The sequence below is a fragment of the Echiichthys vipera genome (genome assembly GCF_963691815.1).
Source record: "Echiichthys vipera genome assembly, chromosome: 3".
Lineage (NCBI taxonomy): Eukaryota > Metazoa > Chordata > Actinopteri > Perciformes > Trachinidae > Echiichthys > Echiichthys vipera.
The window spans coordinates 28723780-28744160 of NC_139828.1; the positions used below are offsets into that span (position 1 = coordinate 28723780).

General features: G+C 40.8%; 1 protein-coding gene across 4 annotated transcripts in view; it reads right to left on the reverse strand.

Moving 5' to 3' along the window:
- evi5b (ecotropic viral integration site 5b) overlaps window positions 1-20381 on the reverse strand; it is a 41324-nt gene that overhangs the window by 7347 nt on the left and 13596 nt on the right. For 2 of the 4 annotated variants that reach the window (XM_083940499.1, XM_083940498.1), the window contains exons 3-18: window positions 14984-15173; window positions 10717-10941; window positions 10448-10522; window positions 10227-10352; window positions 9989-10132; window positions 8637-8726; window positions 8277-8374; window positions 7465-7525; window positions 7327-7380; window positions 6321-6353; window positions 5752-5904; window positions 4808-4939; window positions 4534-4674; window positions 4256-4414; window positions 3533-3679; window positions 3147-3242 (exon numbers count right to left, since the gene is read on the reverse strand). In XM_083940499.1, coding sequence (XP_083796625.1) covers window positions 3147-3242; window positions 3533-3679; window positions 4256-4414; window positions 4534-4674; window positions 4808-4939; window positions 5752-5904; window positions 6321-6353; window positions 7327-7380; window positions 7465-7525; window positions 8277-8374; window positions 8637-8726; window positions 9989-10132; window positions 10227-10352; window positions 10448-10522; window positions 10717-10941; window positions 14984-15173 — 1924 coding nt within the window. The remainder of the gene's footprint in view (window positions 1-3146; window positions 3243-3532; window positions 3680-4255; window positions 4415-4533; window positions 4675-4807; window positions 4940-5751; window positions 5905-6320; window positions 6354-7326; window positions 7381-7464; window positions 7526-8276; window positions 8375-8636; window positions 8727-9988; window positions 10133-10226; window positions 10353-10447; window positions 10523-10716; window positions 10942-14983; window positions 15174-20381) is intronic. The other 2 variants (XM_083940500.1, XM_083940501.1) reach the window with 2 other exon arrangements.

The following is a 20381-nucleotide window of genomic DNA, read 5'->3' on the forward strand; positions in this document are numbered from 1 at the left end:
GAAGTTGCACTTTTATGATGAAACTCCTCTCAGTAGAAACCAGATATGCTTGGCATTACATGACTCTTCCAAGTGACATGATAACACTTTGAACCGTGGCACAGATGTGTCACTAGAGTTGGCTTTTTCATAGAATATTTAACATGTGAGATGAATGTTAAAGATTTTTCAGAGTAAACATGAGAGTGCCATTCGCACCATTTAGTATAAATCTCTGAGAATGTCATAGAAACCTCAAAATAAACCATGCATGTCACCTTTGGTAGAGTCTCTGCTTCAAAATGAGAAACCACTTCCTATAAGCCCAGAGACAGTGGAGCTGTGACACCTAAACAGACGCCATGACTGTGATCATGAACAAAGAAACCTTTCCAGACCTCTTAGTTTCACTGACTAGGCTTTCCATCATTACTCAGTGGTTGTTATCTTTCAGTTGTATCTCTTCATTAAATCTCTGCAGGAGATACACACCACTGCAATGTTCAAAGTGACTGTCTCCACTCATCACTCAAACTCAGCTTTTGGAAACAGACAAAGCTGATCTGATTGTACGGTGACCTCTCACACTATAAAGCAAACTGCACCACCAACATGCGTCCCACCATCTCTGACGAGGAAGGCCAGAAATTGATTTATTTTTTTATTTTTTACTTTTCCTTGCAATTGAAGCAGTTTTCACCCACAAACTTATAGAGCAAGTAACCAGACCACAGACCAAGAAGCCAACAGTGGCACAGTGATTTCAGCTCAGGCAAAAGTTACATTTAACACCCTGCTCCTGAAAGAAGAATAAAACGAAACATGTTAGCACCCTCTGCAGCACATTTTCTAATTGATCATCAAATGGAAGTCAAACGGTGTTAATAAAGTGTAAGGGTTGTGCACCTTTTTGACAGTTCACTATGCAGATTCTAAAAAGTGTGAGGGCGGTAGTGGTAAACTTTGGTGTTGCATGTTGTTTCTCTATTGCTTAGTAACAAAACCTCAGACCACACTGTGTGATTGAGTGTGCATGTGTAGGGGAAGAGGGGGAGGGAGGTTTTTAGGTGTCATACTTATAAATAGTCCAGGTCTTTAGGTTAGACTTTCTGAAACCGCTTAAACTCAGGGAAACATTTACTAAGTGGCCGCACTAGTGGCCTGAAGTTTGAAGTGTTTGTTAAAGCACAGTATTTGTTAACAACTATAACCAGTCTACAGAAGACATTTTATATTATTAGAGCAGCTGCATTTTACTAAATTGTCATTCATCGTCTGCATACAACATTCTCAAATTCTGGGTATATATTGACATCTACATTAATGAATCCTCGTATCATCTTAAAACAAATGTAGTGTGTTATTTATGTGGATGTACAGTGCTGGGATAAAGCCTGACATCCGGCGCATGTCACGCCCTTTCTGCTATCTATTTTGTAAGGGCACTGTTGCAGCAACCAGGGCTTAGCTCGGCCCAAGACGATGATGATTGGTTTAAAGAAATACAAACCACGACAGAGTGTTTCTTTCCCTATTTCAGAATTGTTAGAATTGTTGTCGTCAGATGATACTCCTGCGCTGACACAGTGCTGTGGAGAAAGGTCTGGCTATGGGAGACTGGAGTGTTATAAACCATCAATGTAAGTAATAAATACTATTCACACTACGGCTGGGCAATATATCAATATTGTGATATGAGACTAGCCATCTTAGTTTCTTGGATAATATGACATACAGCATCGGTTGTATTTTCCTGGTTTTAAAGGCTGCATCACAATGAAGTGTTTTATGAACTTACCGCGCTGTTCAGCTACTCTAGTATCTGCCTTTATCCATTATATCCACAATATAGATGATTTATCAGAAATATTATTATTATTCAAATATTTTGTGGTAGCAGCAATAGTCACGCCTACATATCATTATCTATATCAATATCAAGGTATCTGGTCAATAATTATCATTATATTTGATTTTCTCCATATCACTAAGCCCTAACTACACGAAATTTATCACTTTAAGCAATAATGTTTATATTTATACTACATCAGTGTGAATCACCAGATTGGGGGAACCACAACGCACAAGAACATTATCTGCATGTTGCTCCACAGCTTGACTCATTTAGAAAGTGTGTTGAGCCCACAAACAAAGCTCAGTTGGAGCCTGATGGCTGTCGTTTAGACCGTTTGATCTGTTAGCAATCACAACTGCTGAGTGTAAGAACAACCTGTATTTGTTTTAGTCACCCTTGTTGTGTGTAGCGTTACATTTGTTTGGGGGTAAATAAATACTGGTTTCTTGTCTCATGCTTGTTGAGACTGGTTCATACGAGGGGTCCTTTCTGTGTATGTTTGCCTAATTAAATGCCATGACGGTGTCTGAGGTGTTATATAGCTGATGTCACATATTACGTCATCTCAAGTGTCAATTCAGTTTCCAGGTGGTTTTATTTTTTTACTAACGGTTGCAATTTCAGATCTCTTGATACACTTCTAATCTGTGAAAACGTCACTTATTCATAGCTGAATAAGCAACAATTAAAGTTGAAAGACTGCGTGGGTGTGGTCGGATCAGATTTAAATCAACACCGCTGTTTCCTTGGCAATATAAGCAAAGAACACATCAACTGCTATCAGATTCTTATTTTGACATTCTGATTGGTGGATGGAAACGAGTGAAATCATCTTTTATTTCAAACCAGTGAGAAGAGCTCGCACTAAAGCAGAAACAGAAGTCTGTCATGTGAAATAACCACTGTAGTTCCACCATAATGATATGTGGGGAGCCCACCGCTGACCAACCAAAACATCTTCCTCCCATTAATGGAAATAAGAATCTCACACACACACACACACACACACACACACACACACACACACACACACACACACACACACACACACACACACACACACACACACACACACACACACACACACACACACACACACACACACACACACACACACACACACACACACACACACACACACACACACACACACACACACACACACACACACACACACACACACACACACACACACACACACACACACACCTGGATGGGACATTTCTCTCTGTGTCTGTGGGAAGGAGAACGCGGAGGCAGGAGTGTGATCTTACAAACAACTATAGCAATATAGAGTGTGTTTGGACTTTACCTGAATCTCAAGCTCTGAGATCTGTTGCTGGAGTTCAGCCATGGCAGCTATGTTGTCAGCTTCCCGCAGCCTCACTGCCATCACCTCTTCCTTACTCTGCAGGAAAGCAAAAGCAGCAAAAGAAGATGTTATTTCAACAACAGCTCGACCAAAGCGCCGGGAAGGTTAGATGCTGAATTGGCCAGTATAAAAACATGGAATGTACAACTTTGGAGGACTTTCTGTTTGAGTGTGCATAACTCTTTGGGGGGACATTTTTGAAAGGAAGGGAGTGTTGCTGAGAAATGTAGCAGCATCTGCAGACCATCAGAATTAAATATTGTGCCACAACAAAATACAACGAAATTGTGCCACAACAGTGTTGCAGATCAGCAGCAGAGTTGTACCTTGCACTCAATCTCAGCTTGTCTCCGCTTGATTTCTTGCAGTTGCCCATGCAGGTCTTTATTTTGCCCCGTCAGTGTTTTCACACTCTCCTGGAGACAGCGACTCTCCTGCTCCGCCCGGCGCAGCTGGTTACTGCGAATCTGATTCTGTGGGTGCACAGGTTGTACAAAAAACAACACCTTATTATTTTTACTTTGATAAACCATCGATTTAATTCAAAAAAACAATCTCAGGATGACGAAAAGTGCCTGCACACTTGAGTTTGTGAGTTGTTTGGAACTGATGACTGCTGCCCTCTGAAGGATATTGTGTGACAACACAGGTAGGTAATTTCTTTTGCAGCTCATTTACTGATAATTGGACACATTGTACTTACTCTAGTGTCCATACAATAGTTAAACTTTCAATTCCTATGATTAATGGCATTACAAGGACAGAAAAGCTAAGAATCAGAGGTTGCAGGACAAATGTCTTGTTCTGTCCACAACTCAAAGATATTCTGTTCACTGTCACAGAGGAGGAAAGGAACCAGAAAATAATCACATTTAAGACGCTGGAATCACAGACATTATATATATATATATATATATATATATATATATATATATATATATATATATATATATATATATATATATATATATATATATATATATATATATATACACATATATATCAAATCAATGAATTTTAACAGCTCTGAAGCCGATGTGACATCTGACCTGCGTCTCCAGCTCCAGCATCCTCTGCCGTGTCTCTCGCAGCTCTGCCTGGGCCTCGGCCTCACGTAGCCTCACGCTCATTAGCTCGTCCTGCAGCTCGCTCAAGGTATTCTTCCTGGGGCTGTCCTTCCAGCGGCCAGCAGTGCGTGCTAAGTGACGCTGAGGAGAGGTGTTGCAGTCACATTTCCATTATTCATTCAAAGAAATAACTGACATTAAATCTTTGCATTTCACCAGACATGGGTATTTTTCTGAAAAAAGACTATGTTGGTGCTGACCTGCCAGTGCTCTTCCAGGTCTCTGACTTGCTGTCTCAACTCTTTCAGGCCGGTCAGAGCCTCCGCCTCTCTCAGCTTCACCCCTATCAGCTCCTCTTGAAGACGCACCACATTGGTGTCATCTGGTAGAGTTGTGTTCCTCTAAGAAAGATGTGTGAGATTGAAATGTTTGAGAAATGTAGCAACAGGTGTACGATGATATAGAAAGGTCATATAATAAAACTGTATGTTGAAGCTAAGATTTAGGCAGTAAATCATTTATGAGGCAACACACCTTTTCTATATCCAGGATCTTGTCTTGCATCTCTTTGAGAGCGCACTGAGACTCTGCCTCCTTGAGCCGGGCCTGCACCAGCTCTCTCTCCAGCTGCAGCACTGACTCCTCAGAGTACCGAGGGGCTCCCTTCTATAACAGGACATGTACGTGAGCACCGTTAGCAAAGCAGAGCTACAAATGTCGATACCTGTGTGTCTTCAATGTTGGCATTTGATGAAGAACATCCAGTCATGTAAACCAGGATCCCCAAATAATTCCAGTCCATTAAATATGCTCCGTTTATAATCTATATATGCTTCTTGAAGAAAACACAGCCTCTTCACTCTCCACTAGAACAAATTCAACCTTAATTGCAGCTGACACTAAGCATTTTGCCGTTCACTCTCAAGTAAATAATATATGGCTGCTCATTGAGAAGCAAGATAGCAAATTATGTAAAACATTGTAAAGCTTGCACATTATCATGTGTAATCCGAGCATCAATAATTAAAAATCTTAGGTCCATAGATGGTTGGACAGGGTGCCATGTGTGAAATCTACCAGCCTGTGAGACAACTGCTTACAAATTCATGAATGCATTTGTGAGAATGCAGAGGACTGTAAATGGTGGCTCAACTGTGTAGTACTCCATGTCCCAATTTGAATTCATGCATGCAAAAACAGATCATTATCCAAAGCAAAGTGAGAAAAGCCCTGCTCCCACTGCTTGGATTTTGTTGCTAGGCGATATGTATCAACCATAACCGTGACACATCTGCAGTGAAACACATTTTACGGTCCCAGGTGTCAGTTCTAGCACGACAGATAATCTTGAAATGGTCAGCCTGGGCTTTCAGTGCTGCACAACATAACCTAAGAGAGAACATCCCAGTGTCAACGTCACAGCTCCAGGATCTGAGCCAGTGCAACCTGCCAGCTGGGGACTCTGTGGCCCTCCTTACCGCTTGCGGCTGCTGTTGCTGCTGGAGCTGCCTGATGGTTGTCTTGGCCTGCTCCAGCTGAGCACTGGCCTCCTCGCTCTGCTGTTTGACTGTGGCCAGCTCCCGCTTGACCAGGTAGTTCTCCTCTGCCTCCTGAGCTCGAGTCACTTGTCCCTTGGGACATAACCAACCGAGGAGGGGGGGCGTGAGCACGACAACAAGTGAGACCAGAAGGCGGAATGGGAGGGCAAATCAGAGAAAATGAGGAATTTGGTTTTCTAAGGACATGCTTAACTCTAGCAAGGTGTGATTTATATTCTGAATGCTTTGCTTTCTTCAGCCTGATTCCTGATTCTCTCACTTTGTTCTGACATGCCAAAATGTGATATTTCATGCACTTTCATTCAACAATATAATCAGTTATTATAATCCGGTTTAGTTCTTAATTTAGAGAATCATTGTAGTTCATTAGATGCGTCATTACTGTGTCCTTTGTTGTACTCATCATAAGCATGCAATGCTAAAGAGAGAGAAGGAAGAAGGAAGGTGCAACATAAGTAAAGGGGGTAAAGAGAATATGAGGAATATACCTGGATCAATCTATCTGCCAAGGAAGCACTTTCCTACAAAACAGAAATATCAACAAGAGACAGCAGAGAGAGAGACAATCCAGAGGACAGTTTAAAGCACACAAAAAGAACAATTGATTGTTTAAGAAAAGAAATGCAATGTTCATTTCCCATCCAGACACGTGTGTTTACAGACTGTAGAATCCTGTTTGCATTGGGGGGTAGAAAAGGAACATTGCATGCAGGTGTGGTGAAAAAAGGTGTAAATAAACTGGTGACAAAGTGAGAAATGAGGCGGTGCTGATAAGAGTGACAGGTTTCAGACAGGAAGAGCCACAGGACAGCGCTACTAAGAGAGTGGAGTATGGTAGCAGAGCACAATAACAGTGGTAAATAGCTGTGTGTTGTTTAACTGAACAGAAACTTGGAACAGGCTTTGGTGTGGTTAATTGAAGCTTTTCAACGGTTAGAAATGGTGAAGAGTTAAAATGTTCTGGGAGTTAGGTGACAGAGACGCATCAGAGAGCAGCAGCCTCCAGCTGGTTGGAAGTAACAGACTCATTTAGACCACGGTGTTCCACCCTGCAGGCAAACGCCCCGTAGCCCTGGCTAGCCATGGCAACCTCATGCATGGTGCCTTTACCTGTCAGCGGTAGTGCTCATTCAAACAGACACAAAAAGTTGCAGAATGATACAAACAGTGCAACTTGGCATGCTTGCTTTGCATCGTCTTGAACGGCATCAAACAGCCACTGTGACATTCCAAACTGACTCGTTACAGTCCCCACAACACCAAGACCGGCTCTGTCTTCTGTTTCTGACGGTAACTTTATACTGTAGCAGCCGACCAGTGATGTTCATCATGTAAATGGACATTCAACTGACAGAGTCCAGTTAGTGAAAGACAAGCCTCCTTCATTAAGAACAGATGCATGATGTATGAGCAGACACAGCTGGATGGGTTAATGTAATGCTGATGAGCATCATCAGACCGGTTAATCTGGTGACGGAGCACCTGTGCACTCACTTTCTCTAGTGTGTCTATCCTCTGCTTCAGCAGCCTGTTCTCTGTCCGCAGCCTCTGCAAAATAATACAGTACAGAAATCACATCAAATGAAAAATGCTGGCGATGGAGTCTTCAGAACCAGAGCAATCTCCAAGCACCTTTATTTCCACCTGCTCCTCCATCTCTTTAGTTTTGATTGTAGTGTATTCTTTCTCCAACCTGAAAAAAACAGTGAAGATGAGAATATCAGCTTTGCTCATGAAATGAAGACATAAAAGAATATGTGTAGCGTGAGCTGGGCTACGACTGCGGATCAGAGCCACTATGTAGGTATATTCAGACATTCATATCCGGGATCAAAGTCATACATTTATGAGAAAAAAACTTCCTCTGGGATTGTTAAATCATAAATGGAGTTCCTGATGCACAAATACTATCATCTCACCCAAATCATTATTTTCTTCTGAACATGCCCGATTCAAGGCAACCACTTTGTTTTAAAAAGTGGTGGGGACAGTTTTTTTTCACATTAAAAAAACAACTATTAAACTATTAAACATTTGGGCCAAGTATAAATATTCTGCAAGAAAAGGTTATGAGCTCTGCACATTGTTTCCCACACCATAATAATGATATAACAAATGGAACTTTTATAGGTTGTATAGCCTTAATTAAGAGTTACAGTATGTGACAACAAAGCCATGCAGGTTTAAAACACACATGTTCTACATCACAAAATCAGGAGAGAACTGTACAATTCACTAGAGTCATGGCTGAAACTTAGAAAAAGTTTCAGAATAGTTTTGGAGTTGAATTTTAAAGTGAACAAAAGAAACCAGAACAATAAAGATCCAGGAGTTGCAGTGAGATGGGCCTAAGGGGATGTGATTTCCAGATTCTTGTTTAAAAATAAATGCACATGCAGAAGAAGAGTGTGGTAGATGTTTATAAACTGAGCGTTGTTTCTTACTTTTTCATCTTCTTGGCGTTGTATTTAACTTGATAAGCAGCCTGGATGACCTTATCTGGTCCGCTGTCAAGTTGGTGTGGGATGATCCTCTGAAAGTGCTGGAGCACAGTAAGGAAACAGAGGCAGGGTGAGTGGCACGCACACACACCCAGAAACCAGCTACTTGCTATAACTATGCTCAGGTGTTTTTTATATGTTCTCAAAGCACCGCATCAAACGTCAGCATGTACTTGGGTACAGGTTGGGAGAACACATGCCTCAATTACCTGGGTGTGGTGGAGGTTCCACCCTTGAGGCTGCTGCACATTTTAGACTAGAAATTAGAGCTAATGAATGACAAGTTGTCATGGTGATATATACCTGTAACATTCCCTCCATGTCAAGCTGGATGAGTTCAGTCTGGTTCATCTGAAGGATGGCCAGTCCCACACGGAAAACTATCTCCAGACCCTGAAGAAAGAAATCAACAATAATCACTGAAGAGTCATCTCTTGAGAGGAAAAATGAGAGATACGCTCAGTGTGCTTTGGAATCTCTTTGAAAGTGGACTGAGAATTTAAGATACAACAATACACAATACAACAATTCACACTAACTATTTAATGTGGACTGTGGGTTCTCTCCAACAGGTGGTGCTAATGGATAACCTTTCCATGACAGTTCACTGCACGGAGTCTACAAATGCAGTCATTCTCAAAACAAGAGAAGAAATGTTAATCTTACATCTTTTCTAAGTGGAACCACTTGCCTTTAGTGCAAGGGGTTTACTGCTCCATTTACACATTTGCATTTGAGACATTTTGTTGGAGACTTTTAGCCACAGTAGCATACAGTAAGTGTAACAGCAGGGTAATGTTCAACCATTAGTTCCCACACTTTAGAGACAAGTCAAAGACAAAAAAAAGTATTATTTTCTTTCTACAGATTGAACATGAGTAAAATGCAAGCTAAATAAACCGAATTATCAATATGCAAAGATACAAATTGTTTACAGACAGATACTTATGAGTAGATATAAGGGATATCAAGAAACAATGCTTTGGTGCCAAGTCAATGCCAGGATACTGAAAATGTGATGGTACTTTTTTTCCTACAGTACCACGGGTCTAGAGGATTAGGGCTGGGCGATGATCAATATGATCCTTTGCCGTCTTTTAGTGGAAGCTTATTGTGATTAATTCAATTATTGAGATATCAGGACCCAAACATTATGTCATGTTAATTGTATAACAGCAAGCACATGGCAACTAATTATCAGAAAATGTTAATATTTATGAGTTTACATTTTCATCTAAATCTTGAAATGAAATTAGAATACAAAAAAAGACGTGATTATTTCATATGGACTATTTATTTATTTATTGAATTACCAGAATAGATAAACTGTTTCTCTCTGCTGTTATTTTTCACATAGAGCCTAACATAACGTAACATACTTGCTGTTACAGAGTTCTAGGTCAACTCATGGACGACATTATATTTATACTTTATAGACACCCTATAGAAGGAGTGCAGGCTGAAGTACGTGGGATTTATTTTATTTAATTTATTTTTTTACTGTGGCATGGGATTGGGTATTGAGAATCGTGGAATTTCACTGGCATTGGCATTGACTACTGAATTTCTGGTATTATGACCTCCCTAGTAGATATATGATGTCATTTCAAGCAGGCGACATCCCCTGAGAACAGCTGCAGTTCCTTTTAACTGACCTCACACATGAAGATGTCAAACATCCGTGTGGCGACGGGCAGAGGGAAGGAGGTGAGGAAGATGGTGAGGAACCAGGAGGAGGCATACATGGATGTGTGAAAGCTCTGAGCCTGGAAATGCATATGCAGCTCCGGGAGTTGCTCCTGCGGGGCAATAATAACAATAACATGGATTCACACCTATACCACTGCACATGACGACGATTTGACAGGCCGTCATCAACCACGAGTAGTCTACCTGGATCATAAACTCAAACTGGTACATGCAGAGTCCCAGCTCAGCCATGCTGGGTTTGAAGAGCTCTCGTAATCTGTAGTCTTGCATCAACTTCACAAACACGCAGAAAGCCTCTTCTTCTGGCATCTAGAGAGAATAACAGGATGGAATCAAACCTCAAACATGTCAAAGTATTTGCTGGAAGCCGGTGACTCAGTGTATTGTGAAGATTGGATTGTTACCTGCATGAGTAGCAGTCCCACAATGAATGCACTCCCTTGACAATAGCCAACCTCACGGTCAACCAGAGAATATGCCTGAGGTAACAGATGAGCTTTGGGTGAGTCTCAGCGATGGTTGGACACTCTTCATTAAGGATTTACTCTACTATCACTATTTCCCTGAAACTTCTGGTAAAGCCAAATACCTCAGTTTTGTTTTCTGCACACATGATTATCAGTTTATCTGCATACAATCAGGCTCAAACACAAACACACAAACGGAGACCTACCTTCATGACATTGAAGAGCACTTCCTGGCCTAAGCTGTCTTTCTCCTTGAAGAATTCATGTTCAGGATAAGTGCGGGCGATGTCTCTGCGAATCAGCTTCTCGCAGGGTGACGTCATCTTTAGGAGTTCTGAGTACTGATCCTTGATGGGCATATTCTGGGCGTTGCACAACAACTGCCACACTATTGCCCGAAAGTGGTGAGGAATCCCTTTTCTGACCAGGTCCTGAAGAAAAAGAAAATAACAGATAGTTTGTAAAGGTAATTTAAATCTAGCTGTATTTTAAAGACTGTCTTTGTTAATTTTGTTTTTTAATGAGGACCTCAGTGTAAGAGAGTAAGAAAACACACAGGCTTACTGTGGAGAAAAATAACAAGACACTTGCATTTCTTACAACAGGACAGAGCCATGGGCATGTGGCTTTGTGCTCTAGTATTCAATTTCCCATTTCAGCACAATCTCATAATAATGCCATTTCCACTGACAGATATAATCCTGTCAGTGAGGCACTTTGTAGAGTGATTTGTTTCCACTTATTACTGCTGATACAATTTGATTAAGCAATTTCCTGTGCTGACAAGGAACACTGGTCTTTCCTGCTGTGATGGGATTGTGTGTGTGTGTGTGTGTGTGTGTGTGTGTGTGTGTGTGTGTGTGTGTGTGTGTGTGTGTGTGTGTGTGTGTGTGTGTGTGTGTGTGTGTGTGTGTGTGTGTGTGTGTGTGTGTGTGTGTGTGTGTGTGTGTGTGTGTGTGCATCTGGTCAGTGCAGGGTGCATCTGGAGCAGAGGTCCACCCACACTGGCTTTCAGCAGGGGATCCCCCTCCCCTCTCAGGGGTCAGACAAGACAAACCAAGCTTTGTACTGGAACAATGCATCGTCTTATACAGTATCTTCACTGTGTCTGAACGAAAGCTGCTTTCTGAGGCACACCGCTACGTTAACTAGCCTTTTGTTTTCCCTTTAATGGTCTGTGCCAGGCTCCGACATAGAAATCAGGAAAACCATCAATGTTACGTGCTCTTCAAAACTTTTGGTGTGGAGGAAATATTTCAACATAACATTTAACCAGAAATCCACCAAGCTAAATATATTTCTTCAGCTGTAGTGGGTCTCCGTAAAATATAAAGTATTGAAAACATGAACACATGAGGGGTTTTGCTGACAAGGACAGAAATGTTTCCTTCCTTTGCGCAACAGAAACGGGGTGTCTCTGTGAGCCAAGGGGAAGAAAACTATGTTGAAAAACTATGTTTATGACTAACATCTAGCTAGTTGCAACCATCTGGTCATTACTACTTCTGTTAAATTACATAATAACACCCATGCGTGGTCACAGGTCCTTCGCAACACTTCCCCATTTACACACACAGTGGCACGAAAAACAGAAACCCTGCCCATGCACTTGTTCCATTCCGTTCGCATGTGTGGCTTCATCAACAAGTTCATGCTACATCAGCTACGTGTCCACCAGTGTCGGTAACGTTACTTTAACAAAGTCATTTGTTATAGTTACTCACTACTTGTTCCAAAAAGTAACTGAGTTAGTAACTGAATTACTCTATAATAAAAGTAACTAGTTACCTGGGAAAATAACTATTTGCGTTACTGTCAAAAAAAAGTTGCTATATGTCAAAGAATGGATTTTTCAGAGCAGTTTTCACAAGACAGTTGAAATCAGTAGAACAGGCAGGTACTTGTACATAACCTTTATTACACATCAACAGACCGTAAGAGGTCTATCCTGAACTTCAAGTATTATCTGTGTCCTACTTTATAGGATACAATGTTTGTCAGAGATACATGTACATATGTACATATACAATTGGTAGCCCCCAGGCCGGATCCAGCCCGCGAGGGAAAATTTCCTGGCCCTTTGAGTAGAAGCCTGTGTGAAAAAGTAATTCATGGCCGCTGTCCTTTCTCGTATCCATCTTAGCGTTACCGTTTCAGCGCGTCAAATACCTGCGTGCTGGGAGACTTGCTCCATGCGCTCCCTAGAGGCACACGGCCACAACGCTACGCACGCTCTTCTCCGTGGGTTTCTGAATCGCTAAGCTCTGCTTTGTTGTTGTTGTTGTTCTCAGTTTTTGATGACTAAACTAATGTTTTATATGTACTTGTCAGCCTGGTAAAGTAACTAGTAACTGAAGTAATCAGATAAATATAGTGGAGTGAAAAGTAGAATATTTCCACTGATTTATAGTGGAGTAGAATTACAATAACAATAATTGTGTGAAAACCTCTGGTTAACAGGTTTGTTCATTTAATACAGATTGTTTTTGACAAGCTTGTTGCACCTTGAGGTCATGACTATTTACATTGATAAAAGACAATCTACTGTATGTACTCCTATGTCGCTGCATTGTTTTACAATATCCATTAATGTGATGCTCATATTTTTACAGCCCCTCATTTTGGATCATTTTCGTCAACCAGCCTCAATTCCAAATTAATACCTGATGTAGCCTATTTCAGTCAGTTCAGTGATTGCTGTTGTGTGTATATACCTATTTTCTTTATTTTTTCTAAGATTTGATAATGTAAAAGTGTTTATATTCTTACCTAGAATGCAAACAATTCTTTACCTTTTTGCCAACTAAATATATAAATGCGGAAATGCAGAAATGTCTCTCCTACTGTTTCAAAATCTCACTTTCTTTCTCATTTAAGATTGTCACAGAAATCCCCAAACAAGCTGCCTCATTATTTCAGTTTTTGCATGATTGCATGACATGTCCTTAAGAATATCTTATTAAAAAATAATCTTACTATTAGGCTTTAGATCGGATACATGGTATTTTTAGAATCTAAAATAAATAGAAAAAAACAACCGAACCGAACACCGTGGCCCCAAAACCGTGATATGAAATGAACAGTGGATTTAGTGAACCGTTGCATCCCTACTCTATAGCAAATTAAATCAAACTCTCACAACCTGAGACACCTGGTCAAGTAAACAACCTGTACTTCCAAGTATTTTGTTCACAACAAAAGTCAACATTTAAACCAAAAAAGTGCATTTAACTCTGTAGTCTTAATTAAATGAGTGTGTCGTTGTGAGATGCTGCACTAAATTAAAGTTGCTTACAACATATGTCGACAAAGTCTTCGCTCCTGGACATAATGTACACTTTACATGCACGTTCTTGCCTTTGACCTCAATGAATTTGAGGCGTGTGTGTGTGTGTGTGGGGGGGGGGGGGGGGGGGCAGCCTGTAACATAGTAACGCACCGCATTTAATGTTCAGTAACGGTAACAGCGTTGTAATGGCAGGAACAGTAATTACTTAGATTACCCTGTTACCGAAAAAATAACGGTCTTGGTAACGCCGTTATACTTAAACGCTCTTACTTGTAACACTGGTATCCACACTTGTTTTATTGTATGTGAACGAATTATGGACTATGACAAAGGCATGATCATGATCAGGTTTGAGTGTCACTGTGACTTTCAAGGTGCTGGGCTGCAATTTCAAAGTTGAACAATTAAAAAGATCAAAAGCAAACAGCCTGTTAAGAGTACAAGAATAATCCAGGAATGGTTTGACATGACCTGGATGACCTGGCCACCAAAATCAATCACACCTTCAAACTGCAGTTGCTCCAAACAGTTCAGTGCATAAGGAGACTGCAGGCTCCTTGATGGGTCACTACCATGACTTTTGCCTGTTATCAGAATGCTATCCAACAAATCACTAAAGGATTTTTTACTTTTCCACTGTACATGTGGAGTTTAAATCAAACTGCTATTGACAGTGACGGGGCACAGGGATATCACAAGACCTCAGAGGGTAACCATAGAAACAAGCAACCCATAATTAGCTGTAAATGTCAAGAACTAAAATAACAGGTTCAAGGACAACACTACAGAACAAAGATAGCCTTGGAAATTATTTCTGGACCAAGTAAACATTTAAACAGATATGGCCATTGTGGCATTCAGGCCTGATACAAATGCCTGTGAAACATATCACAAGACTGACTGTGCAGCATATATTCTAACTTTGCTCTAAAGTTTAAAGGCATTTCCATCCAGACAGAGTATCATTGGAACTCCTGTCTGCCTAGAATACTGTTATTATTGTCATTACTATAAAAAATGACAGCATAAGGGACAGCTCTTTGATTGCCTCAGCCTTGTTTTCAGCAGCTGGGTCAAATGTGTCTTAGTAAGCTCCTAATGCAGTCGTGTTTCAGTAAGCTCTTAAGCAGGTCTGCACAAGACCTGGCTGTCACCTCCCAGGTAGTCCTGTGCACCCGTCTCACCTTAAGCTGCTTCTCCTTCTTCTTGCGCACCTCCTCCCACTCATTGACGATTCTTCCCCACAGGATCCACGTGTCCTCCTCAAGATGGGAGAGGTTGGAGGAGGCAGAGGAGCTGGACACCAGGGAGGAGCCACTGTTTCGCCTGGAGCCGTTCATGGAGCGCAGCGACTTGCTGTCCGTCTCCAGCAGCCTGTATTGAAGGGAAGAATCAGGATGTACAGTTAACGCTGCATACAGGCACAACATGCTATTATCTTAAGTCCACAACTAAGAAATGTTTGTTTCAATTATTTATCAAAACCTAATCGTCTAAACCTGAATGTGCCTATTCAAGAATATATAGTTTAGAGCTGACAGAAATACAAAATATTGAGATCCTTTTCAAAACTCTTATGAAAATGATCTGGATGTGTTGTTTAAACACAAGTTTGTTTTTCAGCTTTTTCTTGAGTAAACACATGTAGGCTTCTAATACAAACTGTAACATAATGTCCTAGTCATTAAGGGCAGCAGTAGTTTAGTCTGTAGGGACTTGACTTGCCCTTGAGCAAGGCACAGAACCCCCAACTGCTCTCACTATTTAATGCATGTGTACATGTCCTGTTTGTGTGTGTGTGTGTGTGTGTGTGTGTGTGTGTGTGTGTGTGTGTGTGTGTGTGTGTGTGTGTGTGTGTGTGTGTGTGTGTGTGTGTGTGTGATATGTAATAATATATATGTATAAAAATATACTGTATTATTGTTCCTGTTGATGCTAGTCAGCATCAGTAGGAATTAAAGTTCCATTCAACCAATGCATAAAAGGAAGACCACATATTCTGATCAGTATGTAGACCAGTATGTCAAACTAACATCTTTATGAAACAAGCATTTTAGAAAGCCACCCCAACAAAAAGAGTCCTAGTTGGGGCATTTCGGTGGCCTAGTGGTAAATACGCAGACCATATAACCGTCCCGCCTATCCTCATGTTTCCTGCCTGTCTCGATACTGTCAATTGTCCAACAACGGCAAGAACAGCTGGGGCTGCCCTGAATTTAATTTTTTGGAGCTTTGGATACATTGGGTCTATGTTAATCATAAATAAGTCATAGAGTGTGGTCTTTACCTGCTCTATATGTAAAGTGTCTTGAGATAACTTTTGTTATGATTTGGCACGGTGAATAAAATTGAATTGAATTGAATTACATAACACTATTCCTGTTGGCTGAGATGGACAGTATTTCAGTGAAATGAATAAATTAGCAGCTAATTAGTGGTAATTGCTCCGAACAGTGTGGTGAATTTCAGCCTGCATGCATGTTTTAAGTCTAATGATGAAACAGAGCAGCTTATGTTGGTAGCATAGTAACAAGGTAGTGACAGTCCTGCAGGACAAGCCAAGAAAAGAGAAAAGTGACCTTGACAGCACAACAAAGTATAGACTCTCACAGTGAGAATGCAAACACTGTGCTACAATGTGCCTTGTATTATATTGTGTAAAAAATATAATAAAATTCTGGTCCAGCCCTAAAAAAAGCATTAAAAAGTGTTACTGAAAATATAGTAACATGTCAGCCTTAATGGTAAAGTAGCTTCTCACCTTAAATGATTTAAGTACATTCTAAAGTAATCCTCCAAAACCTCACAGTGACTAGCAAAACTGACATTAAAAACCACACTCTCAACACTTATACTCGCACTGAATGGCTGTAAGGAAGAGTGCTGGCACTCATTTCAATTCTACATGCAGCAGATTTAAAGTCATAATCTGTAAGATTTGAGACACCTTGTTTCCAGCGACCTCTTTGGCCTCTTTGAGATGTAACTGCAGGTGAGCCTGTGCCTTCATAACCTTTCATCTTGTCATGTTAACAGTCACAATAATGTGTTGACTTTCTTTTTTTTGCTCTTTTGTAAACTTTATTGACACCTTCACCTCTCTACTTCCAGTCCGGCCCCTATATGTTACCCTCTTAAATCCACACACACACATTGCTATTGCACTTCTGCCCTTACTACAAGCCTGACCCAGAAGTTGGTAGATCCCGATTTCAGATTACAAGTGAACGCAGCATAACTGACAAACAACATGGCGGCCTATTTATATCTAGGGAGGGAATGTCTCCACAGACACATAGATTGCAATACTCATTAAAAAGGCAACAAGTGCTTTCGTTAGTGGGTTATATGATCAATCACCATTCTTTTAAATCATTCTTTGATAGATAGGAACATTACAGACAATTAAATAGATGAAAACCTTACGGATTTTAAATTCAAGTGGCTGAAAAAACGATAACATGCTTGTTATAAAAGCAACAATCATTACTGCAGTCAGTAAAATATTCATTTCATTCAGGGGCAGTGTTGGAAGTGCATTGTGGGGGGTGAAAAATTCAAGCAATGCGTTTCTCAGCAGGTTAATCTTGTACTTTATCACTCTTATCAGTTTGTCAGTGGAGTTACTGACAGAGTGACCCCATCAAGGATCAGTGTGCAGAGAAAAGAAGCCGTGACTCCCAACCTGTGTAGCACAGAGGAGCTCGTGACAGACACACAAAGGCCCAGACACCCGATCTTGGAAAAAGGCCTGGGCCTCTTGATTGGAGCCTGTGACGGTACTGAGGGTGCTCCCAGAATGGCTAGGGTTACAGCCAAATTTGGGTCGTGTGGGAGGAAGTGAAATAGATGGCCAGAAAGACCAGCCTGTAACAAAGCTTCCACACTCGTAAGCAGATCTGACGTAGAGCAAAAAAGGGAATAAAAAGAGACTTCTTTTAGATAGAATTGGGCAGGAATTTCCAGTTTTCAAGGATTTCAGTTGGTTCCTTACAAACAGCCATACACGCCGCAGTAACATGTTCAGGTTCATGTGTAACAGCCTAAGTACACCTGAGCTAATAATTCACCAGTGGTCAAACAAGTCTGACGTTTTACAAATACAAAATACAACGAAACTACAGAGAATTAGCTATGGTCAAGCAACATTTTCAGTGATCAAAAGAAAGTTTGGATAACATTTTGAGCCAGGAAAGCAAAACAAATAGAGGTACATTCTCTTTCGATTGTGTGACTGTCACAATGTCATCGTGACTTCAATTTTCAGTTTGTTACGCCAGGAGAACAAGCCTGAAATACAACAATCCTTACCAAGATAAACTCATGATGTAGTCCTCATGTCTCTGGTTTCTAGGATTTCTGAAGCAACGGAATGTCTGATTTAAAGATTGCAGCAGTCAGCGTGGGGCTTCCTTGCATGTGTGACGCTATTGAATGAATGCTCGTGCCTTTTATCTGCTCTGTAGGGTACAAAGGGCTCAAACATACAAACACAGGATGCGTGCAGGGTGCATCACAGCATCGGTAACATATGAATACAAAATCACCCCTCCTGTATATACCCTGGTAACAAAATGATCAAATCTGCATTTGGTAGATATCAGAATTTTACTATAGGGTGGTTTAGAAAGAACAGATTGCATGGTCAGTCAGAAGCAAAGCGTGGCAGCAGAGAAATGTGAAATGACTTGTGAAAGGGCCTAGCTGTGTGTAGGGTGGAGGCCGGAGTCAAGGAACTATGAACTATGAACCTCTTGACACTATGGCTTTTGTTCACCACATAGGAGTCTGCTCAGAGCTTCACAAAGGAAATTAGGAACAAAATTAAACATTTCGCTGTCTAGCTTTGCTTTCCCCTGATGAGGGAAAGCATCACTTGGCATTCTGGAGGGGTGGCTGTTGTGAGTGTACCGATGAGTCACCGACCTCCGCGTTCAACAGAGCTTTGCCGGCTTCTTCACTGGAATTAGCTGTGACATAATCCTGGACTCTGAACTGCACGGCTGGTTTCCATGCTGACACAGAGTGTACTAGCCATGGGTGAGAGTCACAACGGAGGAAGAATTCACAAGGTTGGCAACAGAGGGGTGATGCATCACCCTCTAACAGTACTTCAATCTGATGTGAACAATGAGCACCTCAGGGACAGCACACAGAACACATGTTGCTTTACAAACAATCCGATCCAGACCGATTCTATCCAGAACGATACATCGGTCGGCCAATATTTTTCTATTATCGTTGACATCGCAAGTGTCGGTGTATATGTTTTCAGATACATACATGACCAAATCTCATATCACGAAATAGGTCATTTGATATTACTGCATATGCAGATGACCGATCCAGTTTTTTCTGATCCAATCCGATACCGATAGCTGGGCTGAACGTATCAGCAGATACCAATACCGATCCAATACTACTGTTGAATGAATGAACCGTATACCGTGCCATGTGAGTGAGACATAAACATTTAGCCTTGTAAAAAAGGTAACAAAGTAACACAGATATAAATGTACTTAATATTATTTCCAAACAAATAACAAAGTGTACATTAGCAGCAAAAACAAAAATAATAACTCTTCCATGTAAAGTGCACTGCAAACAGATATTTTTACAAATATAAATACAAAACTCTAACTGGTGTTGCAAACATATAATTGAAGTGAGTAGATCGCTGTAACTGTATTGCTGTGTATGATATTAATAAAAAAAGAAATGACGCGATCAGAATGCTGGATCGACCTCGTTCATCCAATATTCAATCCAGCTAATTAGTCAGTATCAGAGCCGATATTCCATCCGGGTATTGGATGGGTGCATCTCTACATATTACCCTTTGACTCTTGGTGGCGAGCGCCAGACACAGGACAGCTGCGGGTGCGTGAGTCCAGTGCTGCCCACGGTCATGCCAATTGTGTGATATGAAAACCAGAACATGCGAAGCACAAAATGCTGCTTGGGCTAATTTAAAAATGGTGTCATATAGCTTTTTATTATATTTTTATTTATCTGAAAAGGTGTGGCTTTACTTAAATGTTAAGATATCTAGTTTGCTATTTTTTTTATTTAGTATTTATTTTCTCAGTGTTTCCAGGTTTGGTTGACAATCCAATACATTGTATGTGCAGTAAATATGTATCACAATGTTAAATACTCTTTTATAAAGTTATCTGTTAGGAAAGCAGCCTTCTTAGTATCTCTGCATACTCATATTGGTGCACAACAAAGGAAGGGTCTATTTTCATTCCAGGTCGAAAATTCATTATATTGGCGACAGTATCTGTTATCTGTGAGTTTTCCCCTCTATCAGCCTCTCCAAAAGATACTGTTCAGCGTGTGGCTATTATTACAGCCAATAATCAAATATATCCTTCTATGTGTAGTATACACAGTAAGATATACAGAGCTTCATGAAAACTTCCAAAAATAAGAGCTGCCATGATGTAGACCAATGGAGATATTACAGGCTTCATGCACACAAGACTCTGATACATCCGAACCCCAACATGTTGTGGCTCAGGCTGAGAGGCAGGTTTACTGACTTATCTAGTCAACTTACAGGAGGAAAACCGGGAGACA